Source organism: Narcine bancroftii, chromosome 1 (genome assembly GCF_036971445.1).
Source record: "Narcine bancroftii isolate sNarBan1 chromosome 1, sNarBan1.hap1, whole genome shotgun sequence".
NCBI classification, from domain to species: Eukaryota; Metazoa; Chordata; class Chondrichthyes; order Torpediniformes; family Narcinidae; genus Narcine; species Narcine bancroftii.
Window position 1 is genome coordinate 40,943,567 of NC_091469.1, and position 24,406 is coordinate 40,967,972.

The window sequence follows — 24,406 nt, forward strand, 5'->3', positions numbered from 1 at the left end:
TGGATGGGCTCACTTTATTTCTGGCTGACAGAGATACGGCTCTGTGCAGTATAGTCTGGTGGTGGCTTGTGTCTTTACATCAACACTGAATGTAAAGACTCCTTAATAGTATCTAGTCAGTACTCAGCCCTGGTGGAATTTGTGACAGTCAGATGTAGACCATTCTATATCTACCATGGTAATTTTCCACTGTCCTCATAGTTGGAGTGTACATCCCCTCCCCCCAGTGCTAATGCTAAGGAGGGTATCTGGGAACTGTGTGGGGCTATAAGCCAACTGCACACTCTGATGGACAGTTTATTATTGCTGGGGATTTCAACCAGGCAAACCTCAAGTCCGGGCAACCTAAATTCCATCTTTGTTACGAGAGGGGTGAACACATTAGACCTTGTGTTGACGAACATTTCCGATGCATATCTGGTGGAGCCCTGCTCCTACCTCAGAAACTCAGACCACATCTCTGTAATGCTAATCTCTGCATACAACCCACTTGTCAGATGCTCCAGACCAGTTCTGAAGCAGGTTAAAAACTGGCCAGCAGGAAACATCCATGCACTTCAGGATTGCTTTGAGCATACTGACTGGCTCATGTTCAAGGAAGCAGCAACTGATGACAACTGCATCAACCTGGAGGAGTACACGGCATCAGTGACCAGCTACATTAGTAAGTTTACTGACGATGTCACTATGCCCAAGGCCATCAATACTCATTCTAATCAGAAGCACGGATGACAGCGGAGTGCGTGTGCTGCTGAGGAGCCACAACTCTGCCTTCAGAGTAGGCAACAAGGTAGCCCCAGCTATTGTAAGAGCCAAGCTATCTAAGGCCATCAGGGAGGCAAAGCATGCACATGCCCAGCAAATTCATAGTCACTTTCAAGACAGCAAGAACGTACAACATGTGTGGAAGGGCATTCAAGATATCACCAACCACAAGACTACATCATCTGCCTGTGCTGGTGATGCCTCCCTCCCAGATGCACTGAACAACTTTTACGCACGTTTCGAGGTAGAAAAAATGATGAAGACCACCTCTCCAAATGATCGGGTGCTGTGTCTTAAATGGCCAATGTGAGGAGTGTGCAAGGCAAGGTCAACCCATGGAAAGCTGCTGGCCCGGATAACATTCCTGGTAAAGTGCTTGGGGGGATGTGTCAAAGAAGTTATCAGTGTCCTACCTCAATGACTACTGCCCTGTCGCGCTCATCTACCATCATGAGATGCTTCGAGAGTCTCATCATGGGGCACATCAAGCTCCTGCTGTCCCCCTCACTGGTCCCCCTTCAGTTCGCATATAGATCCAACCACTCTATAGACAATACCATTGCCACTGCCGTCCATCTAGCTTTACCCATCTGGAAAATAAGGACACATGTATTTGAATGCTGTTCATTCACTTCAGTTCGGCTTTCATCATAAACATACCTCAGTACCTGATAGGGAAATAGAGCTTGTTGGACCTAAACATCTCACTCTGCAATTGGATTCTTGACTTCCTGACGGGGAGACCTCAGGCAACATGGATAGCAAATAGCACTTCAAAGACCATTGCACTGAGTGAGTACTCCTCACTAGGTTGTTAAGGGTACCAAGTTCCTTGGTGAACGCGTGGCAGGAAATCTTACCTAGTCCCTTAACACCAGCTCCATAGCCAAGAAATCCCAGCAGCACCTCTACTTCCTGCAAAGACTGAAGAAAGTTCATCTTCCACCCTCCATCCTCATTACATTTTACAGAGGATATATTAAGAGCAACCTGAGCAATTGCATCACCGCCTGGTTTGGAAGCCGTATCTCCTCAGACCGTAAGACTCTGCAGAGGATAGTGGAGATGGCAGAGAAGATCATTAGGGTCTCTCTTCCTACCATGATGGTCATCTACAATACATGATGCATGCAAAAGGCAAATAATAGTGATGGACTTCACACACCCATTTTTTGTAAACTTTTCTCCCTTCTGCTATCTGGAAGGAGGTACTGTAGCATTCAGGTCTACACGTCCAGATTGTGCAACAGTTTCTATATTGCCCCAAGCCATCAGGCTCCTCAATTCCTAGAATATGTGTGTACTAGTAGATCATGGATTTTTATTGCATTAAGATTTAATATTTAACTCCTATTTATGTAATCTGCTCCATGGTCCTGGTGACTTGATTTGAGTACATTTAGATAGACATGGTCAGATTAGGGACAGTCAGCATGGTTTTGAATGGGACAGCTCATTTCTTACATAAGTGATAGTTTTTTGGAGGTGAAGGTGGTTGAGGGTAGGGCAGTGCATGATGCTGACGTGAACTTTGGAGAGGCATTTAACAAGGTTGCTAATAGTCAGGGCTCCCAGTTATCTATTTGCACATGGTAAATACCCTCTTGTTTAAGTTGAAGTGAAGCTACACCTTTGTTTGCAAATAAAACCAAAATATTTCTGGTCTTCAAACTGGTTTGAGGTAGGGGGAGGTGGTGGTGGGAGAAGACAAGAAAATGCTTGAAACATTCAGTAGGTTAGGATGAATTTGAGTCTGCACGCTTTCAGAATTTTCTGTTTCTATGGTTTGTAAATCCTACAATTTGCACAGAATTGACCACTAACTTCCCCTTGGTATTAACATAGAGCATAGAACATTACAGCACAGTACAGGCCCTTCAACCCTCTACATTATGCCAACCTATATGTCACTTCCAAAAAAACCCTTCTTGAGGGTTCTATTTTTCATTCATCCATGTGCCTGTTTAAGTCTCTTAAATGCCTCCACCACCATCCCTGGCAAAGCCTTCTAAGCACCCATAATGCCGTGTATTTATTAAAAAAAACTTGCCCTGATGTTGCACCTAAACTTTCCTACCTTCATATTGTACAGATTTCCCTTGGTGTTTGTTATTCTTGCCCTGTGATTAAAAGTGTTGGCTGTCCACCATTTCTATGCCTCTTAGAATATTGTAGACCTGGGGGGGCGTGGCAAGATGGCGTAGAGTCTAGACGTGTTATCTCGACCTCTCTGGCCGGACTTTTAAGTACCCATTATTTTAACCCTTAGTTTTCAAGTTTAAACTTAAATTTTAGTTTAAAGTATTAAGGAATTATTATGGCTGCTAATGGTAAAAAGATTAAACCTCAAATGCAGAAATTTCATTTTTGAAGTACTGAAGATTTGGGGCCTAAACAACTTGTTACAGACTCAGATTTAATTTCTTCAGTGCCTAAACTACAAAGCCTGCCTGTGGGAGCTGAAAAAAAAATGTCTACTACTCACCAAATGAAAGATAGCACTGGAATTACCCGTTCTATGGAGGAAGGTGCGTGTTCCCATGTAGTGGATCCAGATTCTGGCAGCCTGCCAATTTTAATGGAGGGAGCACGCAGGAAGACGACTCCATTGTCTGAAAGGCTTCAGGCAATGCTCCAACCTGAAGATTTCGATCTCTTCCGTGATTTTTTGGAAAAACAATGAGCTGCGGGGGGAGGCCAGCGTCGACCTCCTGAGGAAGTCGGGGTGCTGTCACTGGGAGTCCAGACCCGCAGTAAGACTGTTAAAATGCCTGTTGTTGAGTTGCAGCAGGAGCTGCAGTTACCTGGTTCTGCCACTACGTTAGAGAAAGCAGGGCTGAGCTTTTCTGAATTACAATGTAACCAGTTAAATGTTGTCATTCAGCCTATAATGAATGAATTGGCTCAGAGGATAAGTTCAGAATTAAATATAGTTAAAACACATGTAGAAGGATCTTGTGAAGATTTTTAAAAATTTCAGTCTGCTTTTTTGGAATGTCAACAACAAGTGGCTTCTAATACAGAAAAAGTGTTGAAGGTTGAAAAATCCGTTTATAGAATTGCGAGAACGTGAGGAGTTAGAGAGGAAAATAGACTATTTGGAGAATCAAAGTAGAAGGAACAATGTGAAAATTGTCGGTTTGCCAGAAGGTATGGAAGGACGAGATCCTCTTCGTTTTTTACAGATTGGATCCCACAAGTACTAGGGCAAGAATTTTTTTCTGAAGGCTTGGTATTGGAAAGAGCTCACAGAACTTTAAGGAGATCACCTTTACCTGGTCAGCCACCGAGACCTGTAATAATTCGATGTTTGAATTATTTGGATAGAGAAGCAATACTTCGACTGGCGGTGCAAAATGCGAGAAAACAACAAACTCCGTTATTGATTCAGAATAGCAGAGTTTTTTTCTATCCTGATTTGAGTCAAGAGGTCATTCAACGTCGACGTTGATTTAATCCAGTTAAAGAAGTTTTGTGGCATAAAGGTTATAAGTCTACTTTTTGCTATCCGGCAGTGTTGAAGGTGTTTCATGGAGACTATCAATCTCGGTTTTTTGAGGATGATCATGAAGCAATGATTTTTGCTGATTCATTGCCTGATATAAGAGGACAAAGACGTAGTCCACTATTGTCTCCTAAAGAAAAATCTGGTTGTTCTGGAAATGGAAGAAATGGTAGAAATGGGAAAAACGGGAATGGAAAGAGTCCAACTTCTTTTGAAATGGGATCTTCGAGTTTGGAACCTCTTGGATGAATAGCAGAATCTTCTTATTCTTATTTCACTTTTTATGTTATTATGATATTTTGAGATTATTGTTTTTTGTTCGGCTGGGGAGGAAGAGATTTGTTCTAGTTCTATTAGTCATCAGCCACTGGTGGGTGATCCACACCCAAATTTTGTTTAGGGATTACTATCTTTGGGTAGTTTTTTTGGGGGGTGTTTTTTGATAATTATTTTTTTATTTTTATTTTATCTAGCTTTTACTTTGTGATTTTTTTCTTCTCCTATTGGAGGGCCTATATACGATGATTTGAGTTTTTATATAAAGATATTATTGGTCTTTAGTAATATTAGTACATATGTTAAAGTTGAGGTTTGCTACTTTTCGAGGTTTAAACAGTTTGATTAAGTGTAATGATGAGGGACAGCTATGGTATTGATAAGAATTCTTTGTACCTTTATTTTTAAATTTGATCTTTGGTAAAATGTGTGTTTGGTAGCGATATGATTTTATCTGAAATGATTAAATTTGAGACTTTTCTTATGAAGGCACCAGAGAAGGGTTATATTTCATTCATGTATTAAATACTATAGGATGGTATGGATAAAAAGGGTTGGGATAAATCCAAATCTGTATAAGGTTAAAATACCTTTAGATCTGATAGTATCTTTATTGGGCAGTTTGCAACCTCTGAAAGATTTTGGATTAGATAAATTTCAACTTGCTTTTGTATATTTAGCATTATTTGTAGAGAAAAAATGTATTGTTAGTATGTGGAAAGATACAAATATGATTGATATTAATAGATGGAATAATGAGATGACATACTGTTTAATAATGAAAAAAATTACATGTCTCATGTGATAACTATAGCTGTTTTATTGTAAGTGGTTGTTATAGTCAGAATATTTACATTTTGATTTATGTTGATTAGATGTTAATATGTATGTTTAATTTTTCCTTAATATTTTTTTCCTTTTTTTAAGACTCTCCTTAGGAGAGCTGGCTGAAGAGGGGGGTTCCTTTTTTTCTTTTTTCATTTTTTTTCTATAGAATATAACGTTCATGTTTTTGGTTTATTGTTGTATATGTTATTTACTATCTGTATTTTGAACGAATAAATAAAGTTTTTTTAAAAAAAAAGAATATTGTAGACCTCTTCAGTCTCCTCATCTCCTCCTTCACTCCAAAAATTCCTACCAATCTTGCCTCCGAAGCATTCTTTTTCAATCCAGGCAACATCCTGGTAAATCTCCTCTGCACTCTCTCCATAGCTTCCACATCCTTCCTATAATGAAGTGACCAGAACTGAACACAATACTCCAAATGTGGTCTTAACAGAGATTTGTAGAAAGACAGCATAACCTCTCGACTCTTGAACTCCATCACCACCCCTTCCCCACCCCCCCTCCCCGACTATCCTATCAACTTGGTGGGAACTGAAGAGGATGTGCAAGGAAAATGAGTGTAGATGTTTAATGGTCAGTGTAAATGTGGTGGGACAAAGGTCCTGTTTTCTGTTACTTAGGCCAGTGCTATTATACTGCCACTGCTGGTACATGTCATGGTCAAATTCAATTTTTTTTGTCAGAGTACTTACTTGACATCACATACTACTTGAATGTTTTAAACAAAAAAGAAAAATGTAAACAAATTGTGCAAATACAGAAAATATAAATATTCAGTAATAATAAATGTGAAAATTAAGAGTCCTTAAATGAGACTGTTGTTCAGAAGTTTGAATGAGAGGTAGCAACTGTATCTGATCCTGGTGATACAAGTCCTCTGGTACCTTTTATCTCTTTCCTGATGGTGGCAGCAGCAAGAACAGAGTATGTCTTGGGTGGTGTGGATTCTTGGAACCTCAGTAGTTGATTTGGCTGTTGGTTGCAATATTATGCAGTAATTTGCTTGAATTTTGATTTGTTCTTCTGCTTACTGGTTTCAGGCAGTGTCTGAGGAAAAGACCATCTTTGAGCATAGCACAAGCAGATTTATGTATCTGAATGTAGCTGTACACACTCTGAAGATGCTCAACAATCTTGGAAATCAAGATCCTGTTCTTTTTGATGGTATGACAAAGCAGAGTTTAAGAACCAAAAGTTGTGTGTACGAATACTAGTAACTGGTGAAAAGAACATGCTTATTGTTCACTTCATTGCTTCCGATCATGGATGAATGAGTTGGCAGTTGTGTTCAGGATGTTCCTTGGATTGTCACATTTTCATCTAAATTCCTTTTATCTCTTGCTTTAAGTGTGTCTATCCATTGTTTGTGGCTGTCTCCCAACATTCAATTTGATTGACTATAAAGGTAAAAGTTGAGCTTTGAGTGTTTTCTTTCAATTCTAAACTGTGGCAATTTGATGCCACAGTATATTTATTGTACTGGAATGATTTTAGTGAACTTAATTAAAGTCTCATTTGAAACCTGATATGTGGACCATCTGGCCCATTGAGCCTTCTTGGCCATTCAATAAGATTGTGGCTCATCTGGCTGTTCTCCAGAACTATTTATTCCTTCAAAAATCTATCTATCTGTGAATTAATAAAATTCAACAAGGTAGCCTCTGCTATTTCCTTGGGCAAAGAATTCCACAAATACACTACTCATTGGGTGAAGCAATTTCTCATCTTCGTTTTGAATCTACTCCCCTGAATCTTGAGGCTAGGTCCCCAAGTTGTAGTCTTGCCTGTAATACAAAACATCCTCTTCTTTCATCTTGTCTGTTGCTTTCATAATCTTGTGTCTCTATGAAATTCACCTTCAAATTCTTCTAAGCTCCAATAGGTATAGTTTCCAGCTACTCAATCGCTCTTCAAAGTTAACCCCTTCCTTCATTTTCTGGATTCAACTTGCCGAACCTTCTCTGCACACCTCCAAAACCAGTACATCCTTTCTCAAGTAAGGAGACCAGAACTGCAACTTATTGAATGGCTCTATGTACTGGTGAACCACATTTACCTGCTTTCCTCTTTATATCCCCAAAGAATTCCAGTGGATTAGTTGAACATGACCTGCACTGCCTAAATCCATGCTGCTTGATGGAACAGTCGGTATCCAGATGTCCTGGTACTTCTTCCTTGGTTGAATTCCACACAACTTTCCTTTTTCAAGATTGCTATAAAATAGCTATTCACAGAAAAGGAAACTACTGCATATTTGAGGGATTGAGTGGCCAACCACTGCTAATGTGTATTTATCGAATTGGATTTGGTTTTCTTTCAAGGTCAGCACCCAGGGAAAAGGAATAGGTCGTCTTCAGGAAAGACTTTGGAGGGTGAGTTCACTTTTGGAGGGAAATGTTAAATTATTACCTTCCTTGGTTTTGATTTCAAGGGAAAAGCCATCTCCACATAATCTGATGTCGGGGCCAAGTGGTGACCTATGTTCAAATAATTTATTGCACTGTTCTTTAAAATTACTCTGATTCTGTGGAGCTCTGACCATGAACTGTAGAAATCCAGCTGCCTGTGTGGGACAGTGCATGTTGGGAGTGAGGGGAGACTGCTGCAGATTGTTTGGTGGCAATAGCAACAGTTTATTGGGGGGGGGGGGGGGGGAGGGGGGGAAATCAGTGTGTTGAGGTACACTGATCAACAGTGGTTGGAAATCATTGTAGTGTGTCAGTGGATGGAGGGAGTGACCATCACTGCATGTAGGTGGTGATCAACACAGTTGTCAGTGGTTGTCGGGGGAATTGCTATTATCTGAGAGCAGGGTTGGGAAGGATTGCTGCAGGGTGTTGGGTTAGCACGAAGTGCCAGTGGTTTTAGTGGGGTGGAGGAATGGTTGCAGAATGTCAGTAGTTGGAGTAGAGGGGCATGTGTTTGTTGCAGTTTTGGCTGGTTGGGATGGGGAGGATCCCAGCAGGTGGGTAAATTTTGCTTTTAGAGAATAGGCCATATCTGGAACAAGGTGCAAGAAGATGCTATAGAAACAGGTGCACGGATAATGTTCGAAAGGCATTTGGACAGATGTTTGGCTGGGAATAGGATGGACCAAATGAAGGCACAAGCTGAGAATGTAATTTTGGTTTGTGTGGACAAATTTGGTCGAGGGCCCTGAACTGTGCTCAGAAGGCTGACCACTCCCAGTCCTCAATGATGCATTTAAATATCATCTCAAATTCAATTAGTGGATAAATCTTTGAAACATTACATCAATCTCAAATTTCTAATATAGCAAAAATTTTTTTAAAACTTTAATATTTTCTTCCAACTGATGAAGTGTACTCTGGGTGTAGTGCATTTCAAAATGCTTTAATTAAATCCATCCCAGTCTGAGTTGAAAGTAATTTTTTAAAACTTCCTTTGCTTCCTTTGCAACCAATTGTTGTTACAGAAAGCATCTGATCTTCATTTCCAGGCCTTGCATGAAAGTTGAAGTATTTAATTTGTAAGGTGCCTGGTATGTGGCATAACTTTACCCTGCACTCGAGAGGCTCTTTTGTTGAACTGGCACAGTGAATATTGGTTCTCTTGGGATTTTTGTGAGGGACGGCACAAGAAGGGAGTTGCTCCACATGGACTTTACTGGCTGGACTGCATCTTTCAGAGTCTACATTAAACCAACTCATGCCTGATGAGGTGCAAAGATTAAAGTCCTGAAATGTAGTATTTAAATTTATATATATAGCATATACAGGCCCATGCTGCCCAATTGACCTACATCCCCAGTACATTTTGAATGGTGGGAGGAAACTGGAGCCCCCAGAGGAAACCCATGGGGAGAATGTACAAACTCCTTACAGACTGTGTGGAATTTGAACCCCGGTCCCAATTGCTGGTGCTGTAACAGCTTTGTGCTAACCATTACGCTAACCAACCTGCCCTATGGCTGTAATAATAATTATTTGCACTAGAATTTTATTTGGACTATTCTATTTGAATCTTTAGGTGCAGCACTTTACATAGCACTCAAAGGTTATGTCTTGAATGAAGAGCAGTTAAAGAATGGTTATCCTCATTCCAGAAATGATAAACTAGGCCGTGCTGTGCTGCTGAACGGTGAAGCAAAGAAGTGCATTGCTGACTGTGAGTAAAAATTCTTTAGTTTCATTGCCTAAAAAAGGTTTGATTTATAAATGCATTGGTACCTGCTATCCTTTTGAAGAGAAGTGTTTTTAAAATAAAATTAATTCACCTATTCCTAACGTAAAGGAATATCTTCCACAGAGTATTGGATGTTGATTGCTTGAGTGAGTAAAGCTTCATAATAGGGAATATAATTTCTCTGCGTTTGACTTGTATTAATCCTGTCATGTGAGGAAATCATCCTTCCACCATCTCCAACCTGACTGTGTTCCAACTCTACACTGCCTTCTTTTACCTAGGATCCACAAACAAAACTATGCTTTGTTCCCCTAAACTTCTCAATAGCTGGACTCTCTCCTGTCACACTTCTTTCCTTCCCCCTCCACTCCCCCATATGTCCTTTTCGCAACTTAACTGGGACACCCTGTGTGCCCTTCCATTTTGAGAACTCCAAATTTGCTGGTTCCAACTTCCTCTAGTCTCTATGCACTTCCATCCCCATCAGCAAGGTCTTGAGACCCTCTGATTGCTTCTGGATCAAAGAGTCCACCAGTTCTCCACTGACATTCTTATTCACTTGGTAAGGCTTGTTCTTGGTCTCAACCACTCTTCTATTGATTCCTCTAATTTTTTTTAACAATTGGGAGTGTAGCTTTGGGCACTTGTAGGCCCCAGCTGCATCTGTCTTTTTGGTGGGCTAGGTGGACCAGTCCTTGTTCTAATCAACTTTTCCTCTGCTTCATCAATAACAACATTTATGCTGCTTTCTGTGCCATGGGGAACTCATTCATTTTACTGCCTTTATGATCATTTTTCACCCTGCTGTCAAATTCAGCAGCACATTTCTTCTGGATCTCTCTCTCCAATTTGGGAGATAAATTAACCAATATCTCCATTAAATTCCGAGACCCACAGCAACTCGCTGTCTGCTGTAAGCTCGACATGCCTCTTTCTCGATTTCTCGATGGTGCAGTTATGTTTCTCCTCCAGCAGATGTTGCTGTTGATACATAGCAGCAGGCATGTTCCATCTGTCCTTGTATTCTGCCTGGCCACCCTCCAACAGGATGGCATTAATATCGAATTCTCTGATTTCTGTTAGACCACTCCCCACCCATCCTTTCCAGTGTCTGCCCGGCTCTGCCTTCTGAAACAGTGCCTAAAAATGGCTTCTCTCCTCCAATCAATTCTCACCTTTCCTCTCTCCTGTCTTCTTATCCTATCCAATTAACACCTTTTGTCTGTTGGTCTCTACTCCTCCCCTTCCCATTCTCCCTTTACCCCAGCCTTTTAACATAGACACCCTCCTTTTTAAACTCACCTCTTGAGGAGCTCGGGTCTGAAACAACATTAGTCATATACTGTATATTTACCTCCTATGGACACTGCAAGACTGGCTGAATTCCTAATGCATTTCTGTGTTTTTACTTGCAGGCATGTTGGAATTGCATTCATAAATCTTGAACTTGCCCTATTTTTTTTGTCCTCTTCCCCCCTGCACCCCGACTATCTCACCCCAGGCAGTGGTCCTCTGGCCCTCACTTTTCCTCCTCAGTCTCTGCAGTAAGGTTCAGGTATTCATGGTGAATTAGTGAACTGAATTTGACAATGGCTGAATGAGAGAAGTCAAAGCATTGTGGTGGGTGATTGCTTCTCAGAATGGAGGCCTGCGACTAGTCGTGTGCTTCAGGGATTGGTGTTGGAATCATTATTGTTTATCATCCAGATCACTGATATAGATGACAATGTGGTAAATTGGATCAGCAAGATGACACAAAGGTTGGAGGTATGGTGAACAGTGAGGAATGTTTTCAAAGCATGCAGAGGGATCTGAACCAGCTGGTAAAATGATCTTTATATTTAAAAAAATTGCAGATGGAATTTAATGCAGACAAGTGTGAGGTATTGTATTTTGGAAGGATAAGCCAAGAAAGGACATAGATGGTAAATGGTAGGGCACTGAGGAGTGCAGTTAGGGATGAAGTTGCTCCAATGAATGTTGAGGATGGAGCAGAGACAACGCTGGTGGAAGTGTTCTAGGAGCCGTAGGTGATGCCGGTAGAGGACCCATGATTCGGAGCTGAACAGGAGTGTGGGTATGACAACGGCTCTGTATACGCTAATCTTTGTGAGGTTTTTCAGTTGGTTGTTTTTCCAGACTCTTTTGTGTAGTCTTCCAAAGGCGCTATAATGCCTTGGCGAGTCTGTTGTCTATCTCGTTGTCGATCCTTGCATCCAATGAAATGGTGCAGCCGAGATAGGTAAACTGGTTGACCGTTTTGAGTTTTGTGTGCCTGATGGAGATGTGGGGGGGGCTGGTAATCATGGTGGGGAGCTGGCTGATGGAGGACCTCAGTTTTCTTCAGGCTGACTTCCAGGCCAAACATTTTGGCAGTTTCCGCAAAACAGGATGTTAAGCGCTGAAGAGCTGGCTCTGAATGGGCAACTAAAGCGGCATCGTCTGCAAAGAGTAGTTCACGGACAAGTTTCTCTTGTGTCTTGGTGTGAGCTTGCAGGTGTGCGGGACAGGCAGACACGGTTGCAGGGGAAATTTGGTTGGTTGGGGTTGGGTGTTGCGTTTTTCCTCCTTTGTCTTTTGTCAGTGAGGTGGGCTCTGTGGTCTTCTTCAAAGGAGGTTGCTGCCCGCCGAACTGTGAGGCACCAAGATGCACGGTTTGAGGCGAGATCAGCCCACTGGCGGTGGTCAATGGGGCAGGCACCAAGAGATTTCTTTAGGCAGTCCTTGTACCTCTTCTTTGGTGCACCTCTGTCACGGTGGCCAGTGGAGAGCTCGCCATATAACACTATCTTGGGAAGGCGATGGTCCTCCATTCTGGAGACGTGACCTACCCAGCGCAGCTGGATCTTCAACAGCGTTGATTCGATGCTGTCCCGCATCGGACTTGTCAGCCACAAATGAGCCTGCAGCTGACGTGGACATTTACCCCTCCATAAATCTTCGTCTGCGAAGCCAAGCCAGAGAAAGAGAGAAGAGGAGTGCAGTAGAACAGGGATCTGGGAATACAGATACATAATTCCCTGAAAGTAGTGTCATAGGTGGATAGGGTTGTAAAGAGAATTTTTGGCATATTAGCCTTCATAAATCAAAGTATTGAATATAGCAGTTGGGATGTTAGGGTAAGGTTGTATAAGTCATTGGTGAGGCCAAATTTGGAGTATTGTCTGCAGTTTTGGTCACCACATTACACAAAATATGTCAAGAAGATAGAAAGAGTGCTGAGAAGATTTACTGGAATGTTGCCAGGACTTCAGGAACTGAGTTACAGGGAAAGGTTAACAGGTTAGGATTTTATTCCCTGGAACGTAAAAGAATGAGGGGAACTTTGATATTTAAAGTTGAGGGTGATAGAGTAAATGTTGATAGGCTTTTTACACTGAGGATGGATGAGATCTAAACCAAAGGACATGGGTTAAGAGTGGAAGGAGAAAAGTTTAGGGGGAATATCTTTGCACAGAGTGGTGGGAGTGTGCAATGAACTTCCAGCTGAGGTGGTAAGTGCGACTCAATTTTAACATTTAAGGAGAATTTGGGCAGGTACATGGATAGGAGAGGTATGGAGGAGAGTGGACCGGGTGCAGATCAGTGGGACGAGACTAAAATGGTTTGGCCCAGACTAGAAGGGCCGAAGGAGCTTGTTTCTGTGCTGTAGTGTTCTATGGTCTATCTGACACATTTAGAGGGATGAGTCTGAGCCCTGGTCCACTCTTTCCAGCCACTCACCCTTCCTCCTCCTTGGGTGCTTCCTGGAGAAGTACAAAATTGTCCCTACATCATCTCCTCCAGCCAGGGTACAAAGACTTTCCAGGTGAGGCAGAGCTACACTTGCATGTTGACCAACATGATTTGCTGTGTTAATTATACTCTGTGTAGCCTCTAATACATTGGTTAGACCAAATGCAAATTGGATGACTGCTTTGCTGAACACATGCTCTGCCTGCTTGAGATTTCTTTACCCAACCATTTTAGTTCCCCCAACCATTCCATCACAGACATATCTATCCTTAGTCTTGTCTATTGTCAGGGCAAAATTAAATATAAACTTGAGCAATGCATCATTATTCCTCCTGGATAGCATTAAACTTAATGACATGAACTGATTCTTCTAATTTTGGGCAACCCCACTATAATCTTATTCCACTGTTTCCATCTCTTCTTTACCTACTTCTTTCCCTCTTTTTTCTTCCCCTCCCTTTCCATGGCATCTCCTTCAATCTTTTCGTCTCTCTCTGACCTTCTCTCCAATATCCCATCACCTGTAGTGTGTAATTTCATCTCCTTCCCTTTCATCTCAAGCAAGGGTTCAGACCAAAAACTTGACTCACTATTTCTACCCATGGACGCTGTCTGATGTGCTGAGATCCTCCAGCAGTTCTTTGACTGCTTCAGGGATATAGTGTTGCTTGCTGGTTTCACTCTGTAACTAAAAATAAAATGTGTTCCCTGCTATAAATGCCTAATGTCTGTAAGATTTGATTTTGGTTTGAGTCTGGCTTTGCAGCAGTCATACCTAAATCTCTTAACTAGGCTGGATCACCTGATTTGAATACCTCCGAACTGGCCTTCAGTCAGGTTTAGTTAAGGTTTCTGGTTAGATATAGAAAGATTGTTCTCTCTGGGGCTGAATAACTTTAGTGCTAGTTTCATGTCTGCCAGGGTGGGTGTAATCTGTCACTAAAGCTGATGTGAATTCCCTCAGCAGAGAGTAGGGAGGGTCCTGAAGTAAGTAAGCAGAATAGTCTGTTCTTGCAGTTTGATAAATGTCTGTTCAGATCCAAGGGATGTGGTTTTGGGTGCTTTGTGGGGGAGGGAGGGATATGTGGGTTGGGATGTTGTGCTGGGTGCACCAGAAAGGTTGGTGTTGACAATTTCCAAGGCACACAGATGGAATGAATCCTGTAACCAGTTTCTTCCAATTATTTGCACCTGCAGATGAAACTGCTCAGAGTTAAACCAACTTTGTTTCACTTTCATTGTGAAGCAATTAGGATCAAATTCTCTGAAATAATCGCATGATGAGTAATATTAATAAGGTCCCACATGGTGGGTTGATTATGGAAAGTCAGTGCACACTGGGTAGGAGCCCAGCCAACAAATTGCATAAAGTATTGGCCTGGTGCTGAGAGTCAGAATAGTTGTAGAGAGCAGACTATCAGATTGGAGGACCGTGGACAGCCTCAGCGATATTAGACTCTTGCTTTCTATAATGTACAAAAATGATTTGGACAAGGATGCTTTTGGCAAGGTAAGTAAATTTGCTGATGACACAAAAAATGTGAGGCAGTGAAAAAAGTTACCTCAGTTCAGAATGGTATCTCGATTAGATGGGAGGACTGGGCTAAGGAATAGCAGGTGCCAATCAGCAAGGAGATGTGAGAGATGCTGCATAAGGCAAAACAGGATTTGTTTTGATAATGGCAGTGCTCCAATGAATGTTATAGAGCAGAGGTACATAGATCTTTAGAGGTAGACAGAGTAGTGAAGAGAGCATTCGGGATGCTTGCCTTCATTGGTTGGGGGATTGAATACAAGTGTTGAGATGTCGTGCTGGAGTTGGACATTGGTGAGGCCATTCTTAGAATATTGTGTGCAGTTTTGGTCACAGAGGAAGGAATTGTAATGTTGGAAAGAGGACAAAAGATTTATGAAGTCATTATCAAAATTATGGAAGCTGAGGGTACATCTCTACATTCCGGATGGGTGGTCATGTGGAATAAGACTAAGTGTTAGAGGGAGCTATGTTAGATTTTAGAAACACTTGGAAAAGTTACATGGGTGAGATAGACTTGGAACAGCTTGGGTCTAATTCAGGCAAGTGGGACTAACGTAGGAGGCCACTTTGTTTGGCATGGACAAGCTGGGCCTATTTCCATACTGTTTGACTCTCTGACTTGAAATAATATGGAATGTGATTTGCATTAGACTAAGTGGCTCATCATTAAATTTTTCAAAACATCAACATTGGAAAAAAGCTTGATAATTTTTCACCTGGTTAAATATTGCTTCCAACCTGCCAGCTTTAGTTTTGGATAGTTTAGTGTTTGGAGGATTTTAACAGCATGCTAATTCCAAATAATGTAACAAAGTGATCTGGCAAAAAAAAAGCAAATTCTGGATATTGATTTTGAAAGCATTAAGTAATTTAAGTTAAATGGATTTTCTTATTGCAGTTATTTTGTATTGATGTGTGCATATCGTTTGGTTTCTCTGAGATTTGTTTTGTCATCTTTAACCATCATGAAGTATAATTTTACCAAATGTTAATTTGTAGATGACAAATCTGATTAACTGTCTCATCCAGTTGTGTAAACAGGTGCTTATTTTTAACTTAATTAACTGGGAATTATTCATCACTGCCCTGGCATACAATTTCCTTGCTTTGTCTTGCAATGCCTTTTCGATCATTTGTTTTGTTTCAGTCTCACATAATCAATGTCCATCAATTTTCTGATGACAGCATCATATTTGGCTGAATAACAGGTAATAATGTCTCAAATTTTGAATGGAAATCAAAAATTTGGTTGAGTGGTGTCATAAAAGCAATCTTATCTAAAGCCCTGCAAGATCAAGGAGCTAATTGTAAACTTTTGGGGAAGTTGAGGGGCTATACATCTGTTTTCATTGGCAGAAGGCAGCACAGATGGTTAGTACCTTCAAGTCCCCAGTGGTTGTTGTGTTGTAGAGTATCAGATGGTTAGTACCTTCAAGTCCCCAGTGGTTGTTGTGTTGTAGAGTATCAGATGGTTAGTACCTTCAAGTCCCCAGTGGTTGTTGTGTTGTAGAGTATCAGATGGTTAGTACCTTCAAGTCCCCAGTGGTTGTTGTGTTGTAGAGTATCAGATGGTTAGTACCTTCAAGTCCCCAGTGGTTGTTGTGTTGTAGAGTATCAGATGGTTAGTACCTTCAAGTCCCCAGTGGTTGTTGTGTTGTAGAGTATCAGATGGTTAGTACCTTCAAGTCCCCAGTGGTTGTTGTGTTGTAGAGTATCAGATGGTTAGTACCTTCCCCAGTGGTTGTTGTGTTGTAGAGTATCAGATGGTTAGTACCTTCAAGTCCCCAGTGGTTGTTGAGGTAGAGTATCAGGTTTGGTGGGTTCATAGAGAGCAGAATTGACACAAATGTTCCAATCACATTAACACAAACCAGGGAGAATGTTAAATGGGACTCGATTACTATTTCACTTAAGCAACGTATAAGCATTTACCTTGGACCTTGGTTGGACTCCAACAACAGTGAACCTATACTCAACACGCTAATTCACTTGAGTACACAGTACAAACAGGACTCTTACTTACACTCGGTTCCCTGATCATCAAGGGTGTGGTTCTTTGCAAATATTGATCTATTGCAATACTAAGGCTTAGCTTCAGTGTCGTGCACACCTTACCGATGAGACTTCCAGCAATGTCCGCAGTCGTGACCTGCCGTGGAGCGGTGTCTGGGGCTTGGACCACAAGGCAGAGAGAAGGAACGTGCTATGCGTTGGTGTTATGCACAGTGTTAATCTGTGCTTCTATCCAATAATGACCCAAGGTGATTTAAATTGGCCAGCAGCAAGTTATGCACTAATTAATGGCCAGACTCCAACTTTGACAGGAGATGTGATTCCAGATAAGTTTCAGATAGGGAGAACACATGACCATCTGTAATACACATATTCCAGTCAAGAACAACACAACAGTTGACCACAAATTGGTAGTCCTCTACTGGGGCCAGCACTTCATGGGAACTGTGAAGGAAGTACATCAATACTTCCATTTTCTCAGGAGTTTGAGGAGATTTGGCATGTTGGTGAATATCCTGTTGAACTTCTCCAGATGTACTGTGGAAAGTATTTGAATGGCCTGGTTTAAAAACTCAAAATGCTAAGAATTGTAGAGGGCTGCAGAGCATGGCAGACCCTGGTACCACATCTCCATAGGAGACATCTACATGAGGCACTTCCTCAAGAAGATAGCCAATGTCCTAAAGATCCGCATCAACAAGCCTGAAGTTCACTTTCTCTAGATATAAGGACCGTTTTTATTAATCAGATGACAGAACCTTGAACCTCCTTGTGTCACCAGAACCATAACAAGACCACCAAAGAACTGTTGGCACAACTGATGGAACCCCTCTTTTGCACTGCTGGTCAAATGTGAACATCTATTGTTTTTCTTTGTGGCAGCTTAATCATATTTGCTGCAGTTTCCCCTGGTACCAACATAAGACTTTCATTGCATCTGCACATTATATTTGTATTTATGACAAACTCATTAATTCACTCTCATTTTAGTGATTTTTAAAAAATATTCTGGTATACTTGATTTTTGAAGTAATCTACAGTTATGCTAAAAGTTTAAAGTCTTTACCACTTTTTAGTGGTGTCTTGATTGAAGTTAATAATAGTGCAAAAAGGTTCAACTTGCTCTGTATATTTTGAAGCTTTAATCCAGGTTTGCTGTCGTTGTGGGATATCATTCTCTGTAACACCTGAAGGAAATTACATCTCCAAGGAAGAATGTGTGCATCATTGGGGAAGATTAATAAAACAGCAAGGTGACTTACTCTGTAAAAATAGATAATGTACATGATCTATGTATTGTGATCCATTTCACAAATCTTTCTTGCACATAGAGGTAAAAGTCTTTCCTGCATTGACACTATATTGGACAGCAAGTCAGATCTTTTACATCTGTCACATTAGTCAAATATTTGCTCGCCGTAATGCTGAAATTTCGATGCTTGCCATTCATAAATAAGTTGTTAAAATTGTGATCAGCAAAGCAATTTGCTGTGCATTCAGAATTACTACCAACTCCTGAGTTATTGGTGTTGCTCTGTTGGCAGCAGTTTGATTTCAGTTTCCCCCACAAGGTTTGGAAAATTAGTGCTGGAATGTAACACAATGATTCTTTTAGTTTATTTATTTATTGCTTCTATCCTCCATCATTTGCCACCTGCTGCTAGGGTCTGGGCTCTGGCCCTATCATCCCTGTTCTCTCCAGTTTAAGAAGCCGTTAAATTGTAGAGTTTCATTCTTGCAGTCAGTAGCCTGTTGGTGATTTATAGAAAAATAAAAAATTAAAATGCAGTTCCTGACTTCTCTCAGCAATTTATGCGCATGTAAGAAATAAATGCAGGTGTTAGACAGTTGACCTTTTGTCTGGTCTGCCTTTCAAAGATAGTTGAATTATCTCAGTGCCATTTACCTGCATTAAGTTCAGAAACCTTCATCCCCTCAGAGCAGTGGTTTTCAAACTTTTTCTTTCTACTTGCATACCACTTTAAATATTCCCAATGCCATAAGTGCTCTGTGATGAGTAAGGTATTGGTTAAAGTGCTATGTAAGTAGGAAGGGAAGGTTGAGAATCACTACTCTAGACCCAATTGTTACTGAAATATTTTGCATGAGAAAAATTGTCATTGGCCTATGTGGGTGGAAAGAAAAAGTTTGCAAACCACGGTTTTAATCGTACCTAATGACTCGTTATGTGCACGGTTTCATAACTCCAAAGGAAATGGGCCAATGACTATATTTCTCAAGCAAAATATTTCTGTAACAATTGAATACTCACCCACATACCACCTTAAGCAATCCCTTACTAATCACAGAGCACCAATGGCATAGGGCTTACTTAAAGTGGTATGTATGTGGAAGGATAAAGGTTGAGAACCACTGATTTAGTTATACATCATGGAACAGTCCTTCTGGCCCAACTTAACCATGCTGACTAATTTTAAAAAAATTTTTTTTTAATTTTTTCAATAAAAATAAACACTTTTACAGAATAAGTAGTCTAATAATAAGAGTAAAACAAACCCATCCCACAACAGATCCATAAAGGGAAGCATTAAAAATAAACAAAAACATTCAGTAATTTACAATATTACTAAATTCATATTTTTCATATATGGCATCCACATTTTTACAAAAAATCAATTATTATGTAAATTGTTATTTTCTCCACGACTTCAACTCATTATGGCATCAAACTACATTTAACTCCGCTTCATCTTTCCAAGACATAGTAATACATTTACGAGCAACTGTCAATGTTAGACGAATAAACGCTGTCTGAAACTTATCCAACCCCAAGTCCACTAACGGAGTAAAATAACCAAACAAAAAACACTTTTGGATTGAAAGGATATTGAATTTTAAGCAAGTTTGAAGAAAAACCACACTGACTAATTTGACATTCCGATTCTGGGCTAGTCTCATTTACCTGCATTTGGTCCATATTTCTTCCACAACTTTCCTAACCATAAATCTGTCCAAATGTCTTTTGAACCTTGTTATTGTGCCTACATTCACAGTTTTGTCTGGTAATTCATTCCAGATAAAGATCACCTTCTGAATGCTTAAAAGTTGCCTCTTATGTACTTGTTAAATCATTCTCTTCTTAAACCTATGTCCTCTAATTCTGGAATCCTCTACTATGGGGGGGGGGGGGGGGGGAAGATTGAGTATTTATTTTATCCATGCCTATGCTCTGGGGTGGGTGGGGGGGGAAGGAAGATCCATCCCCTCCCTATAACTCAAGCCTTCAACAACCTGGTGAATCTCCTCTGCAACCCTTCTGTAGCTGGGTGACCAGAACTACAAGCAGCATTTCGGGTGGAGTCTCACCAATGTCTTAAACAACTGAATTATGAAGCACCAAGTCTTGTGTGCCAAATTCTGTCCACTTGAGTTGCCATATCCAAGGAATTATGCACCATTACCTCTGGGCAATCCTGTTCTGACCTGACCATTCGCTGAGTCTTATAGCATGGAAGCAGGCTGGTTTGCCCTTGCTAAACAATGTGCCCTCTTGCTTTCATCTCATTTGCATTCATTAGGCCCACATCTCTCCAAAGTCATCCCATCCATGTAATTATCCAAGTGTTTCTTAACAGAAACTAATGCAACTCCCTCTACTACTTGGCAGCTTTTTCTATGTGCCCACCTCCCTCTAAGTGAAGAACTGCTCCCTCATGTCCCTTCTAAATCCTACCCCTCACCTTGCAGTTATGCCCTTTCATTTTGGATTCCCTGACTCCAAGAAACAGACCATTACTATTCATCTTATCTCTGCCACTTGTGATTTTGTAGACCTCAATAAAATCGCCTCTCAGCCTTGGAGACCAAGGAAAGCAAACCTGCTACCGAACCCTATGGCACTCCACTGGTCACAGTCCTCTTGTCTAAAAAAAACTGCCTGCTACAGCCACTCTGATTCCTATCATTTAGCCAATTTTTTTAAAAATCAAGTTGACTCAAAACAATTCCAGTGTATTCCTATCATTGTACTCAGCAAGGGATTTGTTTGATTTGGACTCCATAAATCTGATGAATTCCTCCTTTTTCCTGACTGGAACTTCAATATCCTTCATCAGTTAGGGTTCCTTAAACTTACCAGCCTTGTCCTTCACCCTAATGCAACACCTGAACTCTTGCTATCTCACCTTTTCAAAAGTCACATTTTCCAGCCATTCCCTTCTTTGCAACTCTGCATGTTCCTGCCTAATTGCTAAAATATAACGTCTAACCTTGACATCTTTATATATTAAAAAAACCTCTTTTGAGCTCCAATACTCACTTGGGTAAAGAATTTCAGAATGTATTCAAGGTAAAGGTTCACCACTCTTCTGCATAAACATTTTTTTCTCATAACTGTCCTCAGTGGTTACGATTGTGTCCCCTGGCTTTTTGCACTCTCCAATCAGGAGAAAATTGGCTCTACATCTATCCTGTCACTGGAGATCATTCAGAGAACGTTGATTTGGATGATTCCAGAAATAGAGTCTGTCTCTTGAATTCTGACTCTAATCATTGATGTATAGTAATTAAAACAAAAAGTTGTTAGGGTTTGATGAGGTAAATGGTGAAATGTGTATACTCATGGGAGAAAGTAGTTCTGGAGGACAGTCTCAAAAGGAAGGAGATCTCACTTTAGATAAAGTGAAAAGTTGTGGAACTTAGCAATTGCACATCCCAGAAAGTTTCAGAGATTAAATCTTTGAATGTTGTGAAATCTAACATGTAATTAATCAGTAAAGGAAACAAGGTTATGAGAAGGTTGAAACGGAGGAAAAATTGGATAAACTAATTAAATAGTATGGTAGATAAAGCTAGAGGAGCTGAATGGCCTGTTCCTGTTGCCATTTCTTGTGGTGTGAGCTTAATCTTCCATGTTGCAATCTTGGGGATCATCCAGTGAATCTTTTCACTTTCTGCCAAAGTAGATATGATGGTCAGAAGACCAGACCTGAATATAATGATCAAAGTGTAATGAATATTTGGAGTTAGAAAACTCAAGACCGTCCTGTCATTGGCTTTTCTAATTGGTTGCTATCCTGCATATTTATGAATCATTGAAAGTTTGAAAACTTTCTTGTCCCTTTTGAGCAGATGCACTCTTGAATCATCCATCAAATTTAAAAAAAAGTTCTTTGCCTTCCCAGTTTTCATTGAAAGTGGCTAACTCAATATTTTTTATATTACATTTCTATTAACTCATTCACTGAGTCTGTTCAGATCTCATTGAACCCTCTCTGGATGCTGTGCTACACATAACTTTGTATCATTAACATTGATCCCCTTGCAGCTGTCTTGGACCCCAACACCAATTCCTGTGATATCCCACCAATTGTGGCCTTTGTCGATCATAATTTTCACTATTCAGTTGACTCCACCCCACTTCCTTGGATACTGTGGTTACTTTTACTACTTGTCAGTCTGTCAGAATTGTTCTGTGACCTGGAATTTGGAGGATTGCTACCAGGGCATCCATTACCATCCTGACCATGTTTTGCAGGTGATTTGTCTTGTTAATTTCATTAATTTTTAACTGCAACTTCTTGACTTCATAGTAGACACCATTTCTCGAAGTGCTCTTGATGACCAATATGCAATATTTTTCCTCTTCCACTTGCTCTAACCAGAATACAATTTCTCCTGTCTTGGTCAGTGAAGGACTCTGACTATTTTACAAATATTTTGCCTTTTTACAAATCTATTAATATTTTTACTTTTTTAAATTATTTTCTCTCTTCTGCTCATGTTTTATCTTTATCATTTTTTGAATTCTGAAATGTTCCTGATCCTTGGGTTCACTGCCTTTTTTTTTAAGAAATGTGTTATGAGCCATTTTCTTTCTCACGTTTGGGCCACATTTTTTTTGTGCCTTTTGTGAGCTTTTGCTTGTCCACTGTCCTTCAGTTTTACAACAGTTTCCCAATCTCCCATGGCCATTAAACTTATTTGCTTTTAACATTTAAGATCCTAGTTTCAGACTAAATGGAACTGCTTTTAAACTTGAGAGATTTCTTATGGTTTCTGAGGCTGACTTGATCATTCCTCTTAATACCTGCTGTTTTGTCGTCCATTTTTGAATTCATTCATTTTTAAAGGAACAAACTATTCACTTGTTAAACCAATCATCCCAAATGTAGTGTCATTTCTGGATGGTCTGTCAAGTTGCATTTGAGGGAGAAATCAGGAAGGCAAAAAGATGGCCTTGGCAGGTAAGATTTAGGACAATGCAAAGAGATTCTACACTAGTATCAAAAGCACAAGGTAGAGGTCTGTTTAATGATCAGTGTGGTCGTCTATGTGTGAGGTCACTGCAATGCTCAAGGTATTGAATGAATATTTTGGATTTGTATTTCATCATCAATTTACTTCCTCTAGTTAGTTCAGTGCTTCCCACAATTTTCTCAGTAAGGCAATACAGTGCTCTTGTGAGAGCAGGGTGAAGAAGTATCTCAAGGCCCAGGTTTTAAGATCCATCGCCAAATGGGAAAACTAAATTGGAGTAAAAAGCTGCTTTTAGTGATGGTAAAGCTTGCTACCAGTCTACTCAGTCTGTCTTCTGGGGAAAGGTGAATTGTCTTTACCTTGTATGTAGATTATGTAAGGTTAGTGTAGACCCTTCCCTGTGGCTGATTGTGAAGGGGTTAGTGAATGGGCCATAGACCCACTACCATCCATGTCACAGGAATAAATACAAAGTAGCTGCTGTTCCTCATGCATAACTTTCATGAATCTGAAATGTATGTTGTTTGTTCCCAGGGCCTGGTGGATGGGAATGCCGATATAGTTGCTGTGAAGCATTGCTGGAATCTGCAGGATGTCAGGTTGCTAAGGTATAATTGCAAGCTGCAGCAAAATGGAATTGAATGGGATTTTGTAGGGTATCTCTGAAAGGCATTTTGAGAGCTTCATTTTCTATCTCTAAGCCTGTGGTGAAGTGTATGCTGAGGAGGCATCACTGTCTGCACAGACTTCTTTCTGCCAACATCTTCAGATAAAACATGGTGTGGCGTGAAGCCGATCCCTGCAGTTAACTTGGATTCTCACGGATACACAGCCTGGTGCCTTCACCTCAACATCTTTAATGTACAGTTTGACCAAGGACTAAGTTTCCACTCAGACGTCCCCATTGTTAGCTCCACCTCCTTCAATTCTGCAGCATTGTCCAACTTCCTCTTTCATCCATCACTTGCTTCCTTTTCTTTAGCTGGTGCTTTCCCAAGACTCTCTCTCCTGATCACCCACATTTTAACTCCCTCAAACTTGAATTCATCCAAAACACTGCTTGTTTCCACATTCCTAATTCCTAATTGTCTTTGATGACCAGGCCAAGACTTACATTGATGTTATCTCTGCTAAAGAATAAAGGTAATTCCCAAAGGCCTGACAGAATCTATCTCTGGATGCTATAGGAAAGAAGGGAAGAGATTGCTGAAGTTCTGGACATGTTTGCATCTTGGTGACCCTCTGATATGCCAGACATTGGGGAGGGAGAAGGCAAATGTTATTGCCTTATTCAAAAAGGCCAACTGGGATTAACCAAGAAATTTCAAGCTGATGAGTCTTGCCTCAGTTGTAGAGAAATT

General features: G+C 40.6%; 2 protein-coding genes across 4 annotated transcripts in view; one reads left to right on the plus strand and one right to left on the minus strand.

Moving 5' to 3' along the window:
* Window positions 1-24,406, plus strand: part of LOC138757408 (RNA exonuclease 1 homolog) — a 55,514-nt gene that overhangs the window by 19,110 nt on the left and 11,998 nt on the right. For all 3 annotated transcript variants that reach the window (XM_069924667.1, XM_069924671.1, XM_069924677.1), the window contains exons 7-11: window positions 6,436-6,559; window positions 7,717-7,767; window positions 9,386-9,523; window positions 17,966-18,079; window positions 23,580-23,653. In XM_069924667.1, coding sequence (XP_069780768.1) covers window positions 6,436-6,559; window positions 7,717-7,767; window positions 9,386-9,523; window positions 17,966-18,079; window positions 23,580-23,653 — 501 coding nt within the window. The remainder of the gene's footprint in view (window positions 1-6,435; window positions 6,560-7,716; window positions 7,768-9,385; window positions 9,524-17,965; window positions 18,080-23,579; window positions 23,654-24,406) is intronic.
* Window positions 18,523-24,406, minus strand: part of tek (TEK tyrosine kinase, endothelial) — a 129,754-nt gene continuing 123,870 nt past the window's right edge. Inside the window, exon 24 of the transcript XR_011353568.1 lies at window positions 18,523-18,575. The gene's annotated coding sequence lies outside the window, so the exon portion shown is untranslated. The remainder of the gene's footprint in view (window positions 18,576-24,406) is intronic.